The 22,166-nt window shown below is 36.1% G+C and overlaps 2 protein-coding genes across 4 annotated transcripts; both read right to left on the bottom strand.

Moving 5' to 3' along the window:
• Positions 1 to 7,284: 7,284 nt before the first annotated feature.
• LOC120144603 (protein HEAT INTOLERANT 4-like) lies at positions 7,285 to 16,950 on the bottom strand. 3 transcript variants are annotated; one of them, XM_039158632.1, is made up of 14 exons: positions 16,482 to 16,950; positions 16,061 to 16,351; positions 15,900 to 15,953; positions 15,712 to 15,775; positions 15,228 to 15,427; positions 14,651 to 14,775; positions 14,399 to 14,458; positions 12,980 to 13,038; positions 12,790 to 12,869; positions 12,094 to 12,132; positions 11,843 to 11,905; positions 11,709 to 11,756; positions 11,498 to 11,626; positions 7,285 to 8,584 (listed from the first exon to the last, which is right to left on the bottom strand). In XM_039158632.1, the coding sequence occupies exons 5-14, from the start codon at positions 15,228 to 15,230 to the stop codon at positions 8,450 to 8,452; spliced, it is 741 nt and encodes a 246-aa protein (XP_039014563.1). In that variant the 5' UTR covers positions 15,231 to 15,427; positions 15,712 to 15,775; positions 15,900 to 15,953; positions 16,061 to 16,351; positions 16,482 to 16,950; the 3' UTR covers positions 7,285 to 8,449. The 3 variants fall into 3 exon arrangements, with proteins under 3 accessions (XP_039014563.1, XP_039014565.1, XP_039014566.1); XM_039158635.1 differs by lacking the exon at positions 7,285 to 8,584 and adding an exon at positions 9,088 to 9,486 and having other exon boundaries at positions 16,482 to 16,948; XM_039158634.1 differs by lacking the exon at positions 16,061 to 16,351.
• Positions 16,951 to 19,544: 2,594 nt separating this feature from the next.
• Positions 19,545 to 21,788, bottom strand: LOC120144893 (pentatricopeptide repeat-containing protein At5g15980, mitochondrial-like). Its single transcript, XM_039158857.1, has one exon. It carries the CDS (start codon positions 21,665 to 21,667, stop codon positions 19,673 to 19,675), a length of 1,995 nt encoding a protein of 664 aa, XP_039014788.1. The 5' UTR covers positions 21,668 to 21,788; the 3' UTR covers positions 19,545 to 19,672.
• Between the last annotated feature and the right edge of the window lie 378 nt (positions 21,789 to 22,166).

Genomic DNA, 22,166 nt, shown 5'->3' on the forward strand with positions numbered 1-22,166 from the left:
TTTCATATTTGAGACTATCCTGTTTGAAAATATTTTCCCCTTTTCTCTTATTTTAGGGATCAAAGAATAAAATAATTTTGTAAAACACTGCCCCTTAATTCATGCTCATAATTGAATCAAATCATAAACAAGAGTTCACAGAATATCAAAAGAATCAATAGCTCTTTAATATTTTCAGGGTTATAGCTCTTTGACAAGTGTCAAAATTGAGGGGTTGGCTTCAGGTTGGCTTCCTATTTTCTAAGGTTTCAACCACCGAAATATCATTTCCTTCTCAGTCATCGTGAATATTGCAACATGCCCTTCTTTTTTTGGCTTGGTATTTTAATCAGATGCGGACAAAATGACGCAACTAGCATAATCATTACTAGACTTTCTAGAACACTTCCATTTCAGTTCTATGAAATCTTTAATTTGTTCAAGCCTCGTAGACTCCTCTAACCAAGGCAGTGCAGAAATATCGATCTAAAAATGAAATTTCTAAGTGCACGCGTGAAATTGACTATAACAGGTGTTCCTTATCTCCCTTAGTCCATTTTTGCCGCAACTCTTTTATTTATAAAATTGATTTAATTTGCCATTGTCTGGCTAGCTGAAATCAGCTTTATTGTAATTTGCCTCTATCGGGCTAGCTGAAGGATCCATCTCATCACAAAGTCTTTGACTTGACAATCACAGTGGAGCATACACCGAATTGCCAAGTATCCAATCAAGGTCATGGTTTGAATATAATTTATTCATAAAGCCAGGGCTTTCGAGTTTCCTCTATAACCAATTGCTTTAGCGGAATAGCTCAGCTTTATTTTATATATATAATCATTTTTATCAGGGTAGCTGAATTCTATCCATAAAGCTGGGGCTTTTAACCAATTGCTCTAGAGGGACAGCTCAAGCTTTAATATATACATATAATATTATAATCTGGGTATACGGATCCAATTTCTTAAGCTCGTCAAGAAGAACCTGTCATAGTCTAGGTGTTGTTGAAAGTCAGAAAATCTCATCGTTAGAGTTCAATTTCCAAGCAACTGACCTAAACTAGATTCATCTACTTGACTATTCCATCCGTAAAGATCATAATCATCATTGAGCGTCATCAATAAAAGTGTGGTCTATTCAGTTTTGTAACATCATACACAAAAGATGCCCCATGTTGCCTGCTTCTGTGCATACCTGAATACCAAGCCTATTGTTCATCCCCTTATGATAGAAGAAGGCTATATCGGTCCCTGCAAGAAAAGGGTATAGTGTTCGATTGTATCTTCTGGGGATAAGGTCAAGGTCCTTGTTTTATCAGGTTTCAACCTTGTCATTTTGTCAAAGATTTATAACTCTAATCATTAAAGAGCTTCTAATTCAGTTAATATTCAAAGAATTTCAAGTCGTAAATTCGATTCAATGCTCACCATCCATAAAGTAGCATGAATTCAATTAAAATATCCTTAAAAAACTGAGAAATGGTGAAAAACAAGTTCAAACATGATGTTGCAAATGGGAAACGCGATTGTGGTTGAGCACAACCTTCACTTGTTCAACTAAAAGGCCCTACTTTCCCCAGAATGACGGGTGCCCCGTTGGATTAGGGTTTTCATCAGCATTCTCTCCCCATATCTCGATTATTTCTCATGTTAGGACTCCTTTATTAACGAGATTTTCTATCTCTTCCATCAACGGTATGCACTTGTCAGTGGGATGACCTAATGCCCCCATATGAAAATCACAAGCACTATTCGGGTCGTAGCCATAAGCGGATGGGCTAGTCTTCATTCTTAATGGCCTTGTAGTGAGGTACTGATTCTTGATTAAAGGGGATAACAAGTCGGAAATGGGCACTTGAAAAACCTTGAGGGTCGTATTTTCCCAAGACATCTTCTGCGGCCAGTCTCGGACTACCTCTCTTTTAACTTTCTTCTTGTTACTTCCCACTTCTATCTTCTTTTTTAGCATCAAAGAGGTCTCAAGAGTTGAGTCTTTTATCTCTGCTTCACATATCTCGCTTTCCTTGATTTTATTTTTCTCCTTTTCAACACTCTCTTTGGCATGTACTTCACTTGTTTCAACCCCATCAACTTCATTATGGCAATTAATTTTCAACTGTTGAGCATCCACCTCTATAACTCCATGAGCCAAAAGATCTCAAACCTGTCGCTTGAAGTTGCTACAATTCTCGATGGAGTGTCCTCGGGCTCCAGTATGATATTCACAAGTAACATCCTCATTAAACTAACTTGGATAAGGGGGCAGCAAAGGCTTGGCCAACGTGGGACAATCAGTTGGGCTTGGAGCAACTTTGGATATATCTGGCTATATGAAAACTCTTTTGATCCCACTTTCTCCTTGCCGTTATTATGATCATATTGAAGACCTTGTGACTGACCACTGGAACATTCGCTTTGAAGGTTTAATGTTTGACCAACATCTTGGGAGAGACATTGATTTGCAAATCTCCCTTCATCGATAAGTTTTGAGCTTCCGGGGAGCTTAGGTTTTCCATTTTCAAAGCATAACAACCCTTCTGTGATGAAGTTTTGAACTTTAAATCTCAGGATCGTACAATCTTCTGTAGAGTGGCTAAACTCATTAGAATGATAACCGCATGATTTCTTGACACCTTGCCAGTCTGAACGCAAATAAGTATTGTACCTCGGAGGAAAAGGCTTTAGAAGCCCACTTTCAAAGAGAAAGGGTAACAAGTCTGAATATGAGATCGGAATCGGAACCATAGGTGTCCTCTTCTTCTTCTTTCTATTCTTTTTGGCCTTCTTTACTGACACTTGAACCTCCTCTATGCCTCTTTTCTTTGAGTCCGGTTCTACTTTCGTATTAGAAGTTTCACCCTTAACTTTTGCTTTTCCCAGTATGATCTCCGTGGCATCTTCTGGAATCTTACTTGATTTTTGGAGTTGACTTGAATTACCACATCCCCTAACAGGTTCTTGATCAATTGCTATCATCACATTGGTTGCACCACTAACATTCAGATTCTCACCTGAAGTCTTCATCTGTTCTTGATCATTTGCTATCATCACATTGGTTGCACCATTAACATTCAGATTCTCACCCGAAGTCTTCATATTTTCTTGTGTAATAGGGTCATCTGATGATTTCTCCCCATATATCACTGTAATCATCATGCTCATCAACTTGGACATCTGTCCCCTGGATTCAACTTGGAACTTTCTTGCTTCATCAATCATTTCTTGTTGAGTCCTTACGAGCTATTCTTGAATTCTCTCGATCTTACTAACTCGTGCTAAGATCTCATTCATTGTTGTCTATCTTTCCAGAAACACGTCTCAAGGTAACTTTAATTTGCTTTCAGAGCTTCTGTCATAGTATCCTTCACGAGTTACTCTCACGTTTTCATGATTAATGCGTGTAAAAGTGCTTAAATTAAAGCGATGCGAATGCAAATGTGGATGCAACATGCAAATGCAAATGCAAAAGGTGTTAATCCCAAAAGTGACCACTATAGAACAACCTTCATTTAGACAACAAGATTTCATTACACCATGTAATCAAAATACAATTGTGATTCTTCATTTCCTTGAACCGTACTCTTCATGGAATCTGGCATTGCATCTCCAAAATGGTCGGTGTATTTTATCACATTTGATGAAATCGGTTGTCCTTGAATTGAATCTTGGGATCTCCATCTCCACTTTCAATGGAAAGTGCTCTTCACGTCTTTGTAAAGGGTCTTCTCGTCTTTGGCATTACTGCATCTATCTCCTGAGGGAACATCTTCAGGATATCTTTCTTTATGGATCGGTCTTCAATCAGTTTCAAATTTCTTCATTCATCGGATGTCCTTCTTTATGAATCGCTCTTCAGTCAGGTTCAAATTTCTTCATTCATCGGATGTCCTTTTTCATGAATCATCTGAACGCCTCTGAATCTCCCGATTTTGATTACATGGTTAAGAATTTCTTGTCTCATTATGACCAGCCTTCTTATTAGTCAATCACTTGTGAATTAACACCTTTCGATGAAGAAGATGCAAATGCACTAAATCCAAAATAAAACAGACATAAAAACAAAAATGGGTTAGTACACATAATATAAACAACAAAATAATAAGTATCAAAGTCATTAAATAAAACCTACCCTCACATGTTGGCTACCCAATCATGCTTTAGCAAATCCTACCCAAAAAATCCTAGCTGCATTATATCTAATTCGCAAGCTTGTTCGATAAAAATAAACCTAGCCGCATGATTTCTAGTTCGCATGCATTTATTCAAAAAACGAAATTAAATGACTCAAACAATTTTTCCTTGTGTTCCCTCCTCACGGAACTCTTAAGGTTCGGGCTAGGCTCGACCTAAATTCAGGATCTATGTTCACTATATGCTGGGTTCGGTTCTAAAGTAATAGGTTCTCGAATTGTCTTTGTCGGTGCCTCCTTGGGTTGTCGAACCCTCATTCCTGGCCCATCACAGGCTTTAGGGGATCGAGATCAATTTCGAGGGAATACACCTCCTTATGTCCGTGCAGAGGTAAATACCATCACGAGGACCATAAGGCGTGAGCTCCAGGAGCGATCCACTATCCCATGCGGAGGTGAAAACCACACGAGGGCATAGTTTCTCACTTCTACTTAATTAGGACGGAGCGGGGTTTTAGCTCATGTCATGAAAATACAACTGTGCAGTGTGTGAGAAAAAGCGAAAAAAAAAACAAACAAACAAACAATAAAAACACTCAAAATCAATTCACAAAACACACAATTATTCTGAAATCATTAGCAAACAGATTAGTACAACTATTTAATTGTCAATCGAATTAAATTAAAGAAATCAAAATACAAACAAAACTTATTAAAAACCAAACAAGGGATCAAAAACCAAATTAAAACGAATTTATAACTTTCAATTGCAAAGACAATTAATTAATCGACTATCGGCCTGACTCTCTAAAAAAGGTCCCCAGTGGAATCGCCAAGCTATCGAAACGATTTTTTCTTAAAGGTGAAAAAAAGTGAGATTTTGAAAACCACATTAATTTTTAATTTACCTCTTTCAATTGATTTTTAATTTAAAAACAAATACGATTTAAAAAACCTCTCGTTTCGAAAATTTTTAAATTTCTTTTAAGAAAGAAAAAAAACGGTTCGAAGAGTCGCCACCAATCCTTGATTAGGGTATGATTGGGCACCCAAAAAGTTTGTTATTTTAAATAATTTTTTTTAATTAAAACAACAAATTAAGGTATGCGTTACCAAAATCCGAGTTCGGGAGTCGATTACGTGCAAAGAAGGATTAGCACCCCCACAACGCCCTAAAACGGTACCTAGTCGATTAATTGGCGTCTTTGCAATGAACTTTACGAATTCGAATTCAATTTGATTTTTGATCTCATAAAACAAAGATGTAAATTTAAAAACATTCAAAAGCACTCAAATAAATTAAATTAAAATTACCGAGTCGTTTTAGAAAGATAAAGAATGTTCAATTATTTACAAATATCGAGACTAGATCTTAAAAGTTATAACAACTTTTTCTCGATAAATTTAAACAAACGAACATTTCTTTTTCTTCCATTCTCAAATTTTAAAATGATAGATCATTTTTTAGGTGTCATTGATGGGATACACTTTTAATTTAAAATTGTTAGAAACGAACCTCTAATCAGTTAAGACAGCCCGCTTAGAACGATTTAAAATTAAAAGTGTATTACCCTTAATCCAATTATGTAACATGTCGAGTTATGCAAATGAGGTTTTCATACATATTATACAAAACAGGTATAATGTAATTAACAATATTAATATACAAATAAAAAGGGCAACCATCGCATAGAATACATTATCCGCACAACTTACATATGTTTTTAGTAAAATAATATGATTTCACCCTTAATTATAACATACAATACATGCCCAATTAATATTTATAAAATAATAAATCGTGTTTACAAAATAATAAGTATAACTTAAATAGCCTATACGCATAGCATTGAAACATGGCATAATGAAATTACATGTATCCTATATATATATACATAATGCAATAAAATATACAACGTAATATGATACAAGTTTGGTGGTTAGAGCTAAGTGAAACTACCAAATAAAGCTCTATCAGGTCAATCACCAAGAACCATTTCTCCCTTATGGTATTTTTCTAATGTATGTTAAACGCCTAACAATAATGCTACATCGATACTAGAACTATATACACAGTTAGGACTCGAGCAAGATTACGGACATCGAGAGCCGACGCCAAAGAGTTCAACTCAAAAGTAAAGAAAACTTCTTGAAATAAAAGTAAAGAAATAAATCATACAGAAAGCCTAGCGTATATCAAAGCACGGGATAAGTTGAATTAATTGGCAAGGATGAACAAGCAAGACATATTTTGATCTTGAAGCAGGGAAAGAAATATGATTATACTGCTCGGATGATAACGATGACTAAATAGGAAATACCTTCTTATTTATTGTATTTGATTTTGAGGCAGAGAAAAGAACTCCTTGGCGTTACGAGCCACCTCTGCCTCCACTACTGCTTCAAACACAAGGTCCGATCCTTTTGCACCTTCAAATGAATTGTTCTTTGCTTGCTATTGCCTTCCCGAAAGACGATGATCGAGCCTCTGTTACATTGCTTGATCTTTGACTATCGAAAGTGTTGTTTTTTTGCTTCTCTTTTCTCTTCTCTTGTGTAAAAAAAACAGACCCCCACAATTTCCAGTAGTTAATCCCTTAAAACTGACCCCTTTCCTCCACTTTGCCTTGGTTAACTCTCAATAACCGCCTTTTTAATTGTTTAGGATTTCACGTGGATTGGGCTTGATCATTGGATTGGGCCTCCAACTGCTCTGCTTCGGGTCTGCTCCGACTTAACCCCGGACAAAAACGAGCATCTACACTTGATTTGCAGCGGCGTGCCAGTTGATGTGGAAACATAGATGCGGAGTGGTCATGGATGTCATTGCTGATAACACATTGGACAAAGATTTTGATTTTTCTCCAATTACTATTATTTCGGCACCCTCTACATCTCTTATAAATAACCACTTCATGCGACAATCTACCCAACCATAATGCCAAGATAATCAATCCATGCCCAATATAATCTCAAACTCGTTAAACGGTAACTTCAATAGCTTCGTCGAGAATACAACCCCTTGAATCTTTACCAGACAATTTATACTAATTCGTGAAACTCTAACACTATGACCCAATGGATTTACAATTATTATCTCACTATTGATGGGTTCTAGCTGAATATTTTTATTTTTAACTAATTCCGAGCTAATATAGGAATGCATATAACCCGGATCAACCAAAACAAAAACAGGCTCATTATAAAGATAGAAAGTACATGCTATGATTTTTGGGTCGTCACGATCCTCACTATCTTGATATTATAAATTCTGGCTGAAGCACGAACATCGGACTGGGAGACTGTCTCTTAATATCATCTCCCTCTACCTCTACCTTGACCACGTCTCTGAGGCATTACTACTGATCGCTCTATCTGAACATATCTCTCTCATACCATCGGGCAATCTCTGAATAATAACCAGGATCCCCACATCGAAAACAAACTCCTTATTATGCTTTACATTTATCAGGATTATACTTTCCACACCGCAGACATAATGGGTGTTGTGCCTGAGACTTAGTCTGCTAGTTCTTGTAGCCACTGTTTGTGCCTGACGCCCTTTTTCCTTAGCCTCGGATCCTCTACGACTAAAAGCATCGACTTCTGATTTACTCTAGTACTAATATTTTGAACCTCGACCTCTTTTAGAATGAGATGAGAATGAACCTCCTAATCTATTTGAATCTCTTCTAATCAAACATAAATCTTTCCTTTTGTGTCATTTCCAAATCCTTAGCTTTATTTACCAATTCCTGAAAGGTAGTCAAACTGACAATCAACAAAAGTTCACTCAGCTTGGGGCGAAGACCTCAAATAAACTTCTGTCATACATCTCTTTCTGTGAGGACCATCTCCAAAGCATATTGGACGAGCTTATTAAAGTCGCATTCATACTGATAAACAAATTTATTTCCATGGATTAGATTAAAAAATTCTTGTTTCATCTTAATAATAAACTGCTCTCTAATATATTTCTTTTGGAAACCTTCAAGGAAAAATTGCCAAGAAATCTAATCTGAAGGGACATGTGTCATAACATATGTCCACCAAATCCTGACATGTCCTCTCAACAATGAACTACGCCTTCAAATCATTTTTCTTCAGAACAAATGAAGACTATCCAATATAATCTTCACATCATTCAGCCATATATCCACCATAATTGAGTCTTCTTCTGCTTCACTTTTAAATTCAGAAGTTCCCAGATTTTTTAATTCTTTTGGAATTGACACTCTCAGAGCTGGAGGAGCAGAAGGTAGAGGTGAGGAAGGGGTGGTGTTTCCACTGGCTGATATCTTGCTAATATAACCTCAAGAGCTTGCAAGAAAGTCCCCTGATCTAGAACGACATTCCATGTTGTGCCTGTGCTCTTTGCTGTTGATGTTCATGCTCAAATTCATTACTACTTTCACTATCGGTTCCCTCAAGAACCTCCTGTTCAGTAGCTCTTCTAAAACCCTCTGCATTCAACATCTAACCACAAACACATAACATTATGTTAGTAAAGAGCATCATCTTAAATAAAATCATCAGACCGTACCAGATCAATAATTTCAACATCCTAATGGCATATATATATTTTTGATATAAAATAAACTCAGTTTAGGTCGAGAATCGACTAAACCTACAGTTCTAATACCAATAAATATAACACCTTAACCTGTATAATTATCGATATACAAGTTAAAGATGTGAGATCAACTCATAATTTTTTTACTGAACTTTGCCGCTTTATAACTTTTAACACAAATCTTGTACTAAAAATCTGATTCCCACTACTATCTATGTTTTAATCCAAATTGTTCATTTACAGACTAAAATATATAACTTTTAAAAATTATAATTTTGGTCCCTAAACTTTTTAAAATTTATACTTTAGCCATTAAACTTTCAAAACTTACATTTTAGTTACTAGACAAAATTTGGGATATTACAAAAACATAGGGCATTCCAAAAGCATGAGATTCTCAGAGTTTAAAATAGAAATACACAACTGGCTAGTTTTTCTCATTGACTTTGTTCATAGTACAATTAAGTCGGAACAAAAAAAAACAGCTATGGCGGATAAAACAAAGACATACTCAAGCTGCAACGGGACTTTAAGCACCTTGAGCTTAAAGAGATCTTTCAAAACTTTTCGAAAATGCCTCAACATAGTACTCTACAAATTCCTCCTATTGTCACAAGATGAGTATATGCTTAATTATCTAGAGAGTAATAAAGCTACAAGTTAAAATTTTTCTCCTAAGATACCTGCCTCATGGGGCAACGAATGAATGCTCCCAAAGCTTCCGAGTAACAGAAAAATGCAACATATGATGCCCTTGCAAGCCGACACGAGCTCTAGAGCATCTCTCAACAACTTACACTAGATCCTGAATGAGACATCCATTAAAGAACCTCGTGAGCCTCCCATAATACCTTTTTATGAAATAAGACGGCAAGAAAGAATCACAAAACATCCAAAGCAAATTAAGAAATTTGTCAATCATATTATTATATTCTTAATAAAATTAGTAATGGGGAATTTATTATGACTTGTTGACTCTGCTTATTAAAAATATAAATGTGACATTTTAAATCCTAAAAATGATATTGTTTAAGCATGATCTTAGTGGACAACATTACTGAAGATGAGCTCTCAGACTGTAAAAAAAATTATTTTATTCATAAACTTCACAACATGAAGACAAATTGAGCTGGTTATGATTTCATTCTAATACAAAAGAAGTTGATTAAGATTTAATACAAATTCAATAAGTGACATGGATATTAATTGAAATTTACCAATCTATGTTTGCATTATAAGAAACATCATGAACTATACTTGGACTTGAGTATAAGTGTCTGATATAGGTATGTTTAAATTTTTTCCAAGTTTTTACATCTTAGTTTTTCCATGCATTTGGAGGGTCATATCACCATACCCGTATCCATATGTGTAGATCTCAGGCGTCAATAATCATTTCTAGAATAATGAAAATTTGAAGCAAAATAAATAGCAGTCATAAGAATCTACGTAGAAGTCACGGTTGTTACATTGTATCTGGCTTAAAGGAGATAAAACAATGGCAAGAAACAGGAGTGTGCAACTCATTCGATTTCCTAGTTATAGAGAAATATAAAACACAACCAACAGAAAAAGTAATCCAACAAATTTTACCATTTTAGAGATGCTTTACATGTAATGTTTCCTGGGTGTTGTGTAGATTCTTAAGAATTTGGAATGTTCAATCATGTTTACATTTTGGCCCTAATTCTTTCCTGCAAGTTTGGTGGGGATTGGTTTTGAACTCTGATATTTGGAAAGTTATTCTCGGGGCTGTTTTGTGGTCTATTTGGAAGTACAGGAACAAAATAGTGTTTGAAGGTGGGTCGGTGGATCAGATCAGTCTGTTTTTCCTAGCTAGATACAGACTGGTGGCATGGTACACTGCAAAATACAAAGAGTTTTCGGGTTTCTTCGATTGTCTTATGGGGATCCTTCGGTTGCGGATAGATGTGGAAGTCAGGGGAATAGGGTGGTCAATCGAGTTCGGTGGGTTCCGCCTCTTGAAGGTTTCTACAAATTAAATGTGGATGGTGTTGTCACGGATGATTGGATGAAAGGTGGTATAGGAGAGATTATTAAAGATTCAAGGGGTTCTACGTTGGCTTCATTCTCTGAGGCGATTGGTAAAGGGTCTCCTACAGCTGCTGAAAAGTTGGCCATTATTAAGGGTTTGAATCTTTTCTTTGTTTCCCAATGGGGTGGTAAAGGAAGACTTATTGTTGAGTGTAATAGTCTTGTTGTGGTTAATTGGATTAAGAATTTGAGGGGTTGTCCGAATCAACTGTGTTTGTTGTTGAATGGAATTTTAGAGTTTATTAGGGATAAAGATGTGATGTTCAGGCATATTCCTAGAGGGGCAAATTGGGAGGCGGATAAGTTGGCTAAAGAAGACATTGGTTGAGAGGGGTTGTGTGTAGGTCCTATGCTATAGTTAGGTTTTTTTTTTGCTGTGTTTGGTTTTCGTGGTTGTATGTTTCTGATGTAATCTAAGTTGTAATTTTCAAAGGTTCAATAAATTTTATGAGACACTCTTTTCCTCCTTCCAATGCTCGAAGTTTTTAAAGAGGTCTCCCTATTCTATCAAAAAAAAAAAGAAGATGCTGCAGCATATTTAATGCAGACCATGTGATTAATTTTTATCATCGATTAAAATAATCCCAGAAATGAAAAGAACTTGATAAATTATGTGACAAGCTCAAAGAACAAGATTACTACCAACACAAAAAAAACTGCTCACCTAAAAAATATAAATAAACCCGTCTAGAAAATAATCAGCACAACAAAACAAATAACAAAATAAATAATTACATCAGGAGTAAATTATAACACCTTACCTTCACATTTGATACATCAGGAGCATCCGGAGTTTGAGCAGGGTAGAACTTGTAAAATCTCATGTTCTCAAATGCTGCTTTAGATTCCTCACTCATTTCTTCAAGGGTCTTTTTGCGGGCTTCCCTTGCCTGCAGAAATGAATCGCTCGAATTACTCATCCTGTCCAAAATATATTTTTACAAGTCAAGATGCACTGTTACCAATGAATACCTGCCGATTAGCTTTCTTTGTTTTCCTAACTTTTTCTTTAACGAACTCCTACAAAAACAAAAGCATGTCAGGCTGAAAATCAGTTATAAATACATGAATCCACAATTAATTGGTGGATATTCAAACAACTTCACCTTAAAGGCATCCTTCTGATCTTTATCTGATTCATTTTCCTCAATCAATTTATCAGTAAACTCCTGCGTATTGGTAGATATAATTTAGACAGAAATTCCTATTACAAGTAAATAACAGCCAAAGACTGAAGTCCGCGGCAAGGAACTGAAACTGAAAACAAATTCCAAGCTACACGTTCATATAATTCAAACTTCACAAAAGATCATGCTAAATTAGACTGTAACATAAAAATGAAAAGAGTTAAGCTTACATCAAGTTCATCCAACTCCCAGTCAAATTCACAAAATACCTGCAGGAGCAGAAAGGATGTAGTAATTTACATAACACCTTGCAGAATAGATGCCTCAGTTATCCATTTGAAAATGATTACATGCAGTTAATTAAGGAGTAATCGCCTAGACACTAAGGCACAACTAAGTCTAGAAAAATACCTCGGACAATTCTCAATCAAGTACTTAAGGTTCAAGGCAAAGCTCAAATAAGCTCCCTTTTTTCATCTATTTTCCTTTGACAAGTATATATTTCTATTTGTTGAAAAGGATAATGTCTAAGCAAAGGAAAATTAAGCAAAGCTCTTAGTAATGCTTCTATAATTAAGTTTACAAGCATAAAATATGCAATAGTACATGTGGAAACCTTGGCCTCCATACGGTTTGAACTTCAAAACTCAAAAAGTATTTGATCATTGGAGTGTCACAGACACATAATACATAAGTATATGACTTTGTGTTAATAAACATTTTAGCAATTAGCTTTTTACTCACTCATAGGAGCACCTCTATTTGAGCCTTGAGCCTTAAAATAGAGGTTCCAACTGCAGTGAATGTAACAGTTCAATCAAAACATGTTAAGCTCAAACCCTAAAATCAACTCCATCCACTCACTAATAGCCAAAAAGTCCAGTGTTAGTAATAATTAATTTCCTTAGTAGATACAGAAACTTTACCGGCTTTGGTTCTGCTAGAAATATTATTTGAACCTCAGTGTTTTGTTCAAGCTCATCTTCCTTCAAAAGCTGATAGAAATCTGTCAGTGGAGGCATGCCAAACAACTTAGCAATAAATAAGGGTTCTTTTTCCTTTTTGGCTTTTCATATTTTACATAATATGTGGGATACAGATATCTGCAAAACTTACATGGCAAACAATACTCATATTTCTTGAGACGTTCTATTTTCATTTGTTTCAAAGCAACTCTGCAGAAGGAATTCCAAATACAAAAAATGTTAACCAAAATACATGCATGCATTAGGAACACGCATATACCCCACATTCAGAGAGAGAACATATATGATCTAGATGAAGAAATCTAAAGCCCATAAGCTTGCTCAAAATAATTTTTCAATCTATACAACACAGAAATTCATAACCTAAAATAAGTATCAAACAATCACCCTATGTTTTAAAAGGCGCGAGGCGCTTCTTTTGAGCTCCACAGAACCTTTCCCCCTCTCTTGGATTCCAGAAATAATTGTATTGACACCATGATCCCCGTCACCCCTACTCAGCCCTACAGACTGCCACTGGATCAAAACATCATCCGTTTCAGTTTGCAACTCACCATTCTGCCCCCCAATAGACTTCTCATTCCCAACCCACTTAACAGGCCCAGTATGGTTGGATTTCCTAATTGAAGTAGGTGCAACACCATAGTCAACCGAACGTGCAGAATCATCCGAGAAGTTTGTATTTCTCGATTCCAGACCCACGTGCTTCCCACTTATTTTTGTCCTATTATCACTGCCAACTGGCAGCCCACTAACTTCTAACATACTTGTTTTAACATTGCGCCCATCTTCTTGATCAGCCTTATCTTGGCCCAAGGTGACAACTCTCATGCTTAAACTCCTTTCTCTCCCATCAAACAAACCCCCGACACAATCTGCTGCCCTGGAACTCCACCTAATACTGTCTCCTCAGAACATAAATGGGTCATTGTACGAGAATCGCTAAAAGCATCGCCTCGTCGCCTCCGACGACTGAATCGCCGCCTCATGTACTCGCTGCCGCCTTGGTGGTCGGAGGCTTTTTTCTAAACGCCTCGCCTAGCGCCTCAGGCGCGCTTTTTAAAACACTGCAATCATGGACATGAAATAGCCCTTTATAGACAGAAATTTAGTGCGAAACCACACATCCAGAAAGATCCAAAAGTTAGAAATACACATTGATAAGAAAAAGTTGAAAACTCTGTGAATGACCACAAGTTCTATATTGTTATTTTCAAAGAGCATCAGCACTTTTCATTCAGTGAACTGTTTGCAAAAATAAGCAAACCTCATCCAATACTTGAACCCCATTTTTCCTGGGGTCCTCACACACAATATTCAAGTCTAAATAAAATAGCAATTTCTTTAGAGAGAACCAAGCAAAGCAGAAGTGACCAAAGTTAACAATATCATACTGGAACAGTTGAAATGAAGACACAGTGGTTGATTTACTCTAGTTGATAATCTCTCCTTTTTTTTTCTTTTCTTTTTTTGAAGAACACTCTAGTTGGTAATCTCATGTTAAAGAAAAGGGGAAAATCATTAGCAAGGATAGTGTTGACAACTGTACCTTCTTTGAGTGCAACTTAAGATGAATATCTGAGATTTCAGTCTATCTACTTGGCTGGCTCTGTAGAGGAATCAAAATGTACAAATCACCTCACAGTTTGGTTCTAGGTCAATTCATACTCAAAAGTAAACAGAACAAAAAATAGATGATATTTCAATTTATCAACTTGGCCAATCATATGGATGAATTAAATTAAACAACTCGTCCATATGAACTTTAAATCTGATAAAAAAAAAGATAAAAACTGAGTACCTATTGTCAAGTGGAATGTATGGAACCCAATCCATTTTCATTTGTTTCATAGGAACAATCTCTTCAGCTTCTCTCTGCACTGAGTTAAGCCCAATCTTATCTGAAGGTGGGAAAGGAGAGACAACCTGAAAAGAACCAGCAAAAGTCAAATATTATTCAGTAAGAAAATACAAGATCATAACGGAAACAAGTAAACAACTACTTTAAGCAAATTAATCTCATAAACCATAAATAATAATGCCATTGCAGTCGCAGAAAATAACAAACCACTGCTAAAACAAGTATTCGCTTATTAATTATAAAAGAAAACTAAATTGAAAGAGTATTTATAACTCACAACATTCTAGACTGTTGCTAATTTGTCCAAATTAAATAAGGAAAAACAAGGTACCCTTCCATCAAAAGAAAATATAATAGATTGAAATGGCTTTTTGCACTAATAAAAATAAATCATATGGAAAATGAATCATTTCACATGCAGTTTGAGATGATCATCAAAAACCTAATGTCTAACAAAATCATGTCCACAACTATCGAGGTGAAGTGAATAGGTAACTGCAAAGCCACATAAAGATACCATTCAATAAGCCTTCAGCATAAAAAAAGCTGCAATCACTTTGACCATTTATCACAAGATAAAAAAGAAAGAAACACCCCTCAAATTGGCTTAGCGTGAAAAACATTAAAAGCACTTCACAGCCATGTTGGACAACTTATAGCCACAACCACGGGGATACAAATGACTTTGTTTTCTCCCTTGTGAGAGACTAAATTGAGCTGCACAAAAGGAAAAACATTAAATTAATAAGTGTAATAGATGGACAAAAAGGACAAGATCAGAAGAAACTGAAACTTCAATGTTCATAAAAGAAACTTATGGGAACTTCACACAAATCAGGAAACCGCACAAAAACTTTCTTTCTTCTTAAGGCAGCATAAGTTATATAAAAATAAAATAAACAATGCAGCCAATGGCATAAAAAACATTTTCTCCCTCGAGGAATTGAAAATTGTCTATATAAAGGTGTGAAACAAAAGGACCAAAGCTGTGAGCTACTTACGCTCTGTGCAACCAAATAGATAAACCTTCTTTCCATATAGCTTTCCCCCCTCTTCAAATGCATCCTGACCAGAAACAGAACAGTAAAAAATCCTGTTAGCTTTAAATGGGGAAAACAGAAGCAGCAAGCAAGGAACTAAAGATGAGAACAGAAAAAGCAACAAAAAAATGTAAGTTTTTTCAACTGACTTCTAGATTTGAAAAGTTCCAGTTGTATTGGTAAACAGTGTCCAATTAATCCCACTGCCACAACAAAAGAAAAAGAAGAAACTGTTAGCAATAGAATTTAAATTTATCAAAAGAGACAAACCAAAAACAAAAACTAAACAAGCCAAGCTCAAAATTCCAACCTCAGTTCCAACAGGGAATGCGGCTACTGCACAATGCAAATTGACAATTTTAATCAACATCACAAAAAACATAGCAAGACTTTTCCTCACTATCATCTCAAATAGATAATTATTCAAGCTCTAAATTTGCATCCATTTCAGCTTTAATCTTCACACGAGAAGACGAGCGTATCACAACTCAAATTTGTAACCGCAGCGTAACCAGAATCAACAGTTCAAAATTCAAATCCGGAGAAGTCAACGAATAACCTAAGCCTTTTAGCGCCGCATTCGTTCAGATATTGAATAAACCTAAACAGTGAAGTCATGAAAAAAAATAAATCCCTAAAGGCAATCCTATTTGGCAAAATAACAACAAATTCAAAACTTCACCTTAACCAACAACAATAATAGAAGAACACAAGGCGGAGAAATCTTATACCAAGTTACGCTTATCTTCAAAGTACTCAGGCTCGGTTTGAGGCTTGGAGGTCTTAGCCCGCTTAGCTTTGGGAGCAGGTTTATGGTTCTCCTCTTGATTCAGTTGTGAAGCTTTTATTTGCGTATCCTCTTGTTTCTGTGAGGCTGCTTTTCTCTTTGCTCCTTTCCTCGTTTGGTTATTATCAGAATACAACATCAAAAACAAACAGATAAGGATCAAGGCAACGGCAAGGAAGATTCGGGTGAGTGTTTTAATGGAAGCTTTGAGAATTTTCCTTTTTTGTGTGTGTGTTTTGTGAGCGTCAATCCAACGCGGTGTCGGCTTACCAAATTTTGGGGGTTTTATTTGGGAGAGGCGGGGAAAGTCGGGGGCGATGCAATTAAAATTCAAAGGGCTGATTGAACTGATTTCAAAAGCTTTATTGAAATAATGCAAATCCTCAGCGTACGGTCAGTTTTGTTTGGCCTGGTATCTGTATTTTTGGTTATTTAGGATTTGGACTAAGCCATCCGTCTACTTTTGTTGGATAATAAAATTTGGCATCAGTGGATTTTTTTCTAATTAATGTATTTAAAATATTTCTATTTACTAAATTTTAAGTAAAATTATCATTTTTTAAAATAAATAAATTAGTGTTGTTGTTGTTGACTTCTTGTTATAATATATCATAGATTTAAGAGTAAATTACACAAATGATCACTAATGTTTGAGTAATCTTTTGTTTTTTCACTGAAATTTCAAAAGTAACAAACCGGACACTAATGTTATCGATTTGTAACGAATTACTCACTCGACATTGACAGCCATTAACGTGGGTGACGGAAAGCTGAGCTAGACCGTTAACCGCTTACTTGGTTTTATTGATTGCTTAATTGATCGGTTGACTGGTTATCTTTTTCACCTTTAAATAAAAGCCCTCAACACTATTGTCCATCCACCTTCTGTCAAATTTTCGTGTAGTTTAATTGAAGGAAATATGAAATAAAAATTTGTAAAACTGATATTTGGTTTGTGTATCTTCACTAATTCTAATTTACGTAAAAAAGAAGATGGAAGCATGGCAGAGAATGGAAGTCAATGGGAGGTGGAGGATGAAGAGACTCTCCATTTTGAAGTATGTGAAAGTCCCCCCGAAATGAGAGAAATAACACCCAAATTTCGAACCCATTAAATATTGTCAATCCCTGCTAGCATAAAGAACATTTTATCAGTTGTCATATATGAATCAAAGGGTGTCAAACTTAAATTTGCTTCTGTTGGGACCACCTTAAAACTCTTTTTGAAAATGACCCAAGAGGTTCTCTTGGTTCCTTCCATGTCACTAGAGGGTTTCTTTTCTTGCATGGGTGTTCAAGTTTTGAAATTTGGGATGCAAGAGCTTAATAATAGATACGGGAAAGATGACAATGTGTACTAGGTTCGAAATCTGGGTGTTATATCTCTCATTCCAGTTGGACTTTCACATACTTCAGAATGAAGAATCTCTTCATATTCCACCTCCTATTGACGCCTATTTCCCGCCATGCTTTCATCTTCCTTTGTACGTAAATTAGAATTAGTGAAGATATACAAACCAAATATCAGCTTTACGATTTTTTATCTCATATTTCCTTCGATTAAACCACACGAAAAGTTGACAGAAGGTGGAGGGACAATGGTGCCGAGCTGAAGCGGTTATGGTGGTTTCGCTTTGGGTTTTTATTTAAAGGTGAAAGAAATTACCGATCAACCGGCCACGTAAGCAATCAACAAACCATATAAGCAATTAACGGTTCGGCTCAGCTTTCTGCCACCCATGTTAACGAATGTTTTAATGTCGAGTGACTAATTTGTTACCCATCGAGAATATTCAGTGACCGAATTTTACTTTTAAAACTTCTGTGAAAAAAACAAAAACTTAAACATTAGTGATCATTTGTATAGTTAATCCTAAATTTATATATATTTCGCTCTTGTTAATTTTAAATTTAAGAGTTTAGTTATATTTACTTTTAAGGATTATATAAAAATAAATGAATAATAAATATAAAAATTAAAATATTCTGAATATCTTCCTTTAAAATAAAAATCTAATTTCAACTGCTCACTTCTATAATTTTAAAACATTATCGATAACAGTACATATTTATCAATTTCCTAAGAATTGATATTGATATCTTATTAGATGAACCGTTCCAGAAATTTTAGTGTAAAATATCATCGATATCTAGCAAATAGCAACTTTGGAGCATCGTCTGGAAAACTAGACTCCACCTAAGTTTCGGTCCTTCACTAGGAAATTCTCTCTTAAAGCCCCACCCCCACGGAGGTATGAACAGCGCATCACCCAGCTCCTACCATAACACCAAAGAATCACTTAAGCATATCATGATTCACGAGGGAATGCGCAATCACTCGAGGCTGGTGGAGAAAAATCCTGAAACACAACCAACGTGTTCTTAGAAGCAATGACGACTGGGGGAAATGACTGACTCCTTGCAAATTTGGATAAAAAATACCCTGGGTGTTGTTCTGCTTCGCCCTATGGGAAATATTGTTAACACGCAACGCTATTACCCTCGGTCAATTGATGGACCTTAATGACCTCCTGAAGCTTTACAAAGCAGTTGATTCTTTGCTAATGTATTCCATGTAAAGATCCGACCTTTTCGTTGTTTTGTTCCAGTCCGTTTAATGAATCCCTGGAGGGATGGTGCCACCTTTGGAAATCTAGGAAGAGCTGGCGCTGGTACTATCATTCGCAATCACCTTGGCAAGTGGATAATAGGATCATTCGATACAAGAAATGAAAGGAAAGTCCTACTTACAGAGATTCTACCTCTTGGGGTTGGACATGGTGAAGCTCCACTCTGAAATATCTACTTCAAAAGCAGATCCATATAAATCCATAATCTAAAATTTTACCTCTTTAAATTTCATACTTCAAACACTCACTCAATACATAAGGCTTAAATATGACCCAAAAAATGCATACGCTTAAAACCCTTCAATCCATAAAAATAATATAATAATAGCTTATTGCTACCATATGCCATTCAAAAAGCTAGTCTAGGAAAATTCAAAAAAAAACTCGAATATTTTGTTTTCTTCTTAATCAGTCAGCCAGGCATGTTGACAGCCAAGATAACACAATTTTAATTAGGAACAAAAGCCATAGACAGTAGTACATCAAGAAATACAGCCAATGAAGTCTAAGCAACAACAGCAGGTGTAGCAACAACTTGACCTGATTTCATGGAACAAAAGAGATTCAAGACATCAGCATTGTTGCGAACGTAACTTGGGCATTTTGATAATAAATCTTGTGCTTCATTTGGCCTTGCAGCTTTAAAAAACCCTTCAAAAACACGAAGAACAACTGAAATGGATGGAAACTTTTTCAATGTCATAGACTTGAGCAAAGCAATAGCATCATCGCTACTGCCAGACTTCGAAACATACTCGATGAAGGGATCCACAAAGGGTGGGAAACCATCATTTTTCATTAAACCCAAGAGACTCAAAGCATCTTTAAATCCAACCTGAGCTAATAACTTCCTTATCAATTCCTTGTAGGTGTCATGCTGTGGCCTTAACTGATTCTCACTTACATACTTGTGTAGAAGTTTGCACGCATCCATTGCCTTTTTCCTACTGCAATAAGAATATACTAACCATTCAAAGGCATAGCCAGCATGTGAGATCCCTTCTTTTTCAACCATAGTTTCAAAATAAGTCGATGCTGTTTCAAGATCCCCAGCAGCACAACACCCTTTGATTAAAGACACCCATGCCTTGTGATCTAAATCAGTATTTGACGCTTCAACACATTGTATAAACTCAGCAGCCTCATCCTTTTTACCAGCACTAGCAAGTCTAAAAGTAATTTTAGACTGCAAATTACCACCGGCTACAAACCCGTGTTCCTCCATTACTTTTAGAACCTTGTTGCATTCTCCAAGTCTACCAACACTAGTCAAGGATTTGAGAACTGAATCCGCTATGGAATCTGTCAACGCATTCCCACTCTCCATAAAAGTCCTTATAACTCTTATAAAAAGACGCATGTCTAATTGTTTACTCACCACTAATTTCTTCAGCAGAAAGGTTGTACAACTCACAGAAGGCTTATTGGAACCAGCCACTGCAGACTCGTACAAATCTACAGCTTCTTTGATCATCTTCCTCTTACAAAAGTGATCAAAAACCTTTGTATAAGTCTCCATTTCCATTTCATACCCAAAGTTCCTCATTTCATCAACAACCTTACAGAACCTATCAATGCAATCGTCCCTCCCCAAAGTCCTCGCCAAAGCATTGTAACTCTGCTCATCATGCTTCACAAAAGCACTCTCCTCGGTCCATCGGAAAAATATCAAAGCTTTTGCCGACTCCGAAGCAAGATTTTCCAATACCCTTTTCACCAAATCATTTGAAAATGTAACATTTAAATCAAGCAAATGCTTCTCAACATCATCACCCCATAACTCGTTCTTAATAATCTTAGAAACCCTAGAGCAAACCTTTTCGATTGAATTGTCAGTTGATCCAGAAGCAAACACCCCTCTCAATCTCTCCAAATCACCCTCCAACCCTTCTTTCTCAAACTTCAAAACAACTCTGTCACGCACGGCACCAGAGATACCGTATCCTTTCTTCTTCATGACATCTACTAAACCCCAAAACTCCTCAGTCAATCCATTAACACCCAAAATACCTAACATCCGATTATACGACTTGGAGCTAAGTCTCTCTGCATCAGTCTCCAAAACCCAATTAAAAAAACTCATTGCCACATCAGGACTAGCCTCGACATTCTTCAACACTTTCAAAATCATTACATGACTGAAAGCAACACCATTTAACTCCAATTCTCTCTTTATATTATCCTTATCACTAAATCTAGTAAAAATATCAGTCACAGTAGTTACCAAAACATTATCCAAGTCCTTTTGTTCAACAGCTGCCTCGGATGAGAAACTATACTGATTAATGGGAGTGTTATTATGATTTAAAATGGATAATCCTTTCAGCGTGTTGAAGGGGCTTGTGAAATGAGAGCGAGACGGCACGTTGTGGAACGAGGGAGTGAGGCGAGGAGGAACACAAGGGGGGAGTACCTGGGACACGGTGGGAACTCGGAGAAGAGAACGAGGGTAGCTTCGGAAGAGAAGCAATCTCCATGGATGTCTCATCTTCGTCACCATCTTCTGGTTGCGATCCTTTCCTTTTTACGATTGTGTTTTTCGGGTTTGAAATTAGGGTTTGGGCAGCAAAAGGTGGGAAAAATAGTGAAGGCGCGACGGCGGAAGACCAAGGTTTTAGAGGGCACTTCTTTTGTTTTGGGTGCCTGAGCTTTTATGGGTTTGGATTGGATTGGATTGGAGTTTAATGAGTTTCTTTATTAAAATAATATTATTTAGGGTAAATTTTTTATTCAAACAATATTATTTAGGGTAAATTATAAATTTGGTGATTAAACTTTCATACGATTCTTATTTTACTCACTATACTTATAAATTTTTAATTTTCTCACTCAACTTTATAGATTAAGTTTTTTTGTCACTCCACCGTTAATAAGAATCGTATGAAAGTTCAATTACCAAATTTATAATTTACCTTAAAATTGGTAAATAATAGTTGCCATGGTAGGTTTGCTCGCATGGCGGTTAACATTAACCTCCACAAACTGCTTGTTTTGAAGCT

The sequence above is a fragment of the Hibiscus syriacus genome, unplaced genomic scaffold, assembly GCF_006381635.1.
Source record: "Hibiscus syriacus cultivar Baekdansim isolate YM2019G1 unplaced genomic scaffold, ASM638163v2 tig00110890_pilon, whole genome shotgun sequence".
Classification (NCBI taxonomy): Eukaryota; Viridiplantae; Streptophyta; class Magnoliopsida; order Malvales; family Malvaceae; genus Hibiscus; species Hibiscus syriacus.

Excerpts from the sequence above, each read along its gene's own strand:
- LOC120144893 (XM_039158857.1), bottom strand. The coding sequence starts at position 21,667 with ATGGTGACGAAGATGAGACATCCATGGAGATTGCTTCTCTTCCGAAGC.
- LOC120144603 (XM_039158634.1), bottom strand. Across the intron at positions 11,906-12,093 it reads GGGAGTTGGATGAACTTGAT|GAGTTTACTGATAAATTGAT; the intron begins GTAAGCTTAACT and ends ACCAATACGCAG. Across the intron at positions 11,627-11,708 it reads CAAAGAAAGCTAATCGGCAG|GCAAGGGAAGCCCGCAAAAA; the intron begins GTATTCATTGGT and ends TCATTTCTGCAG.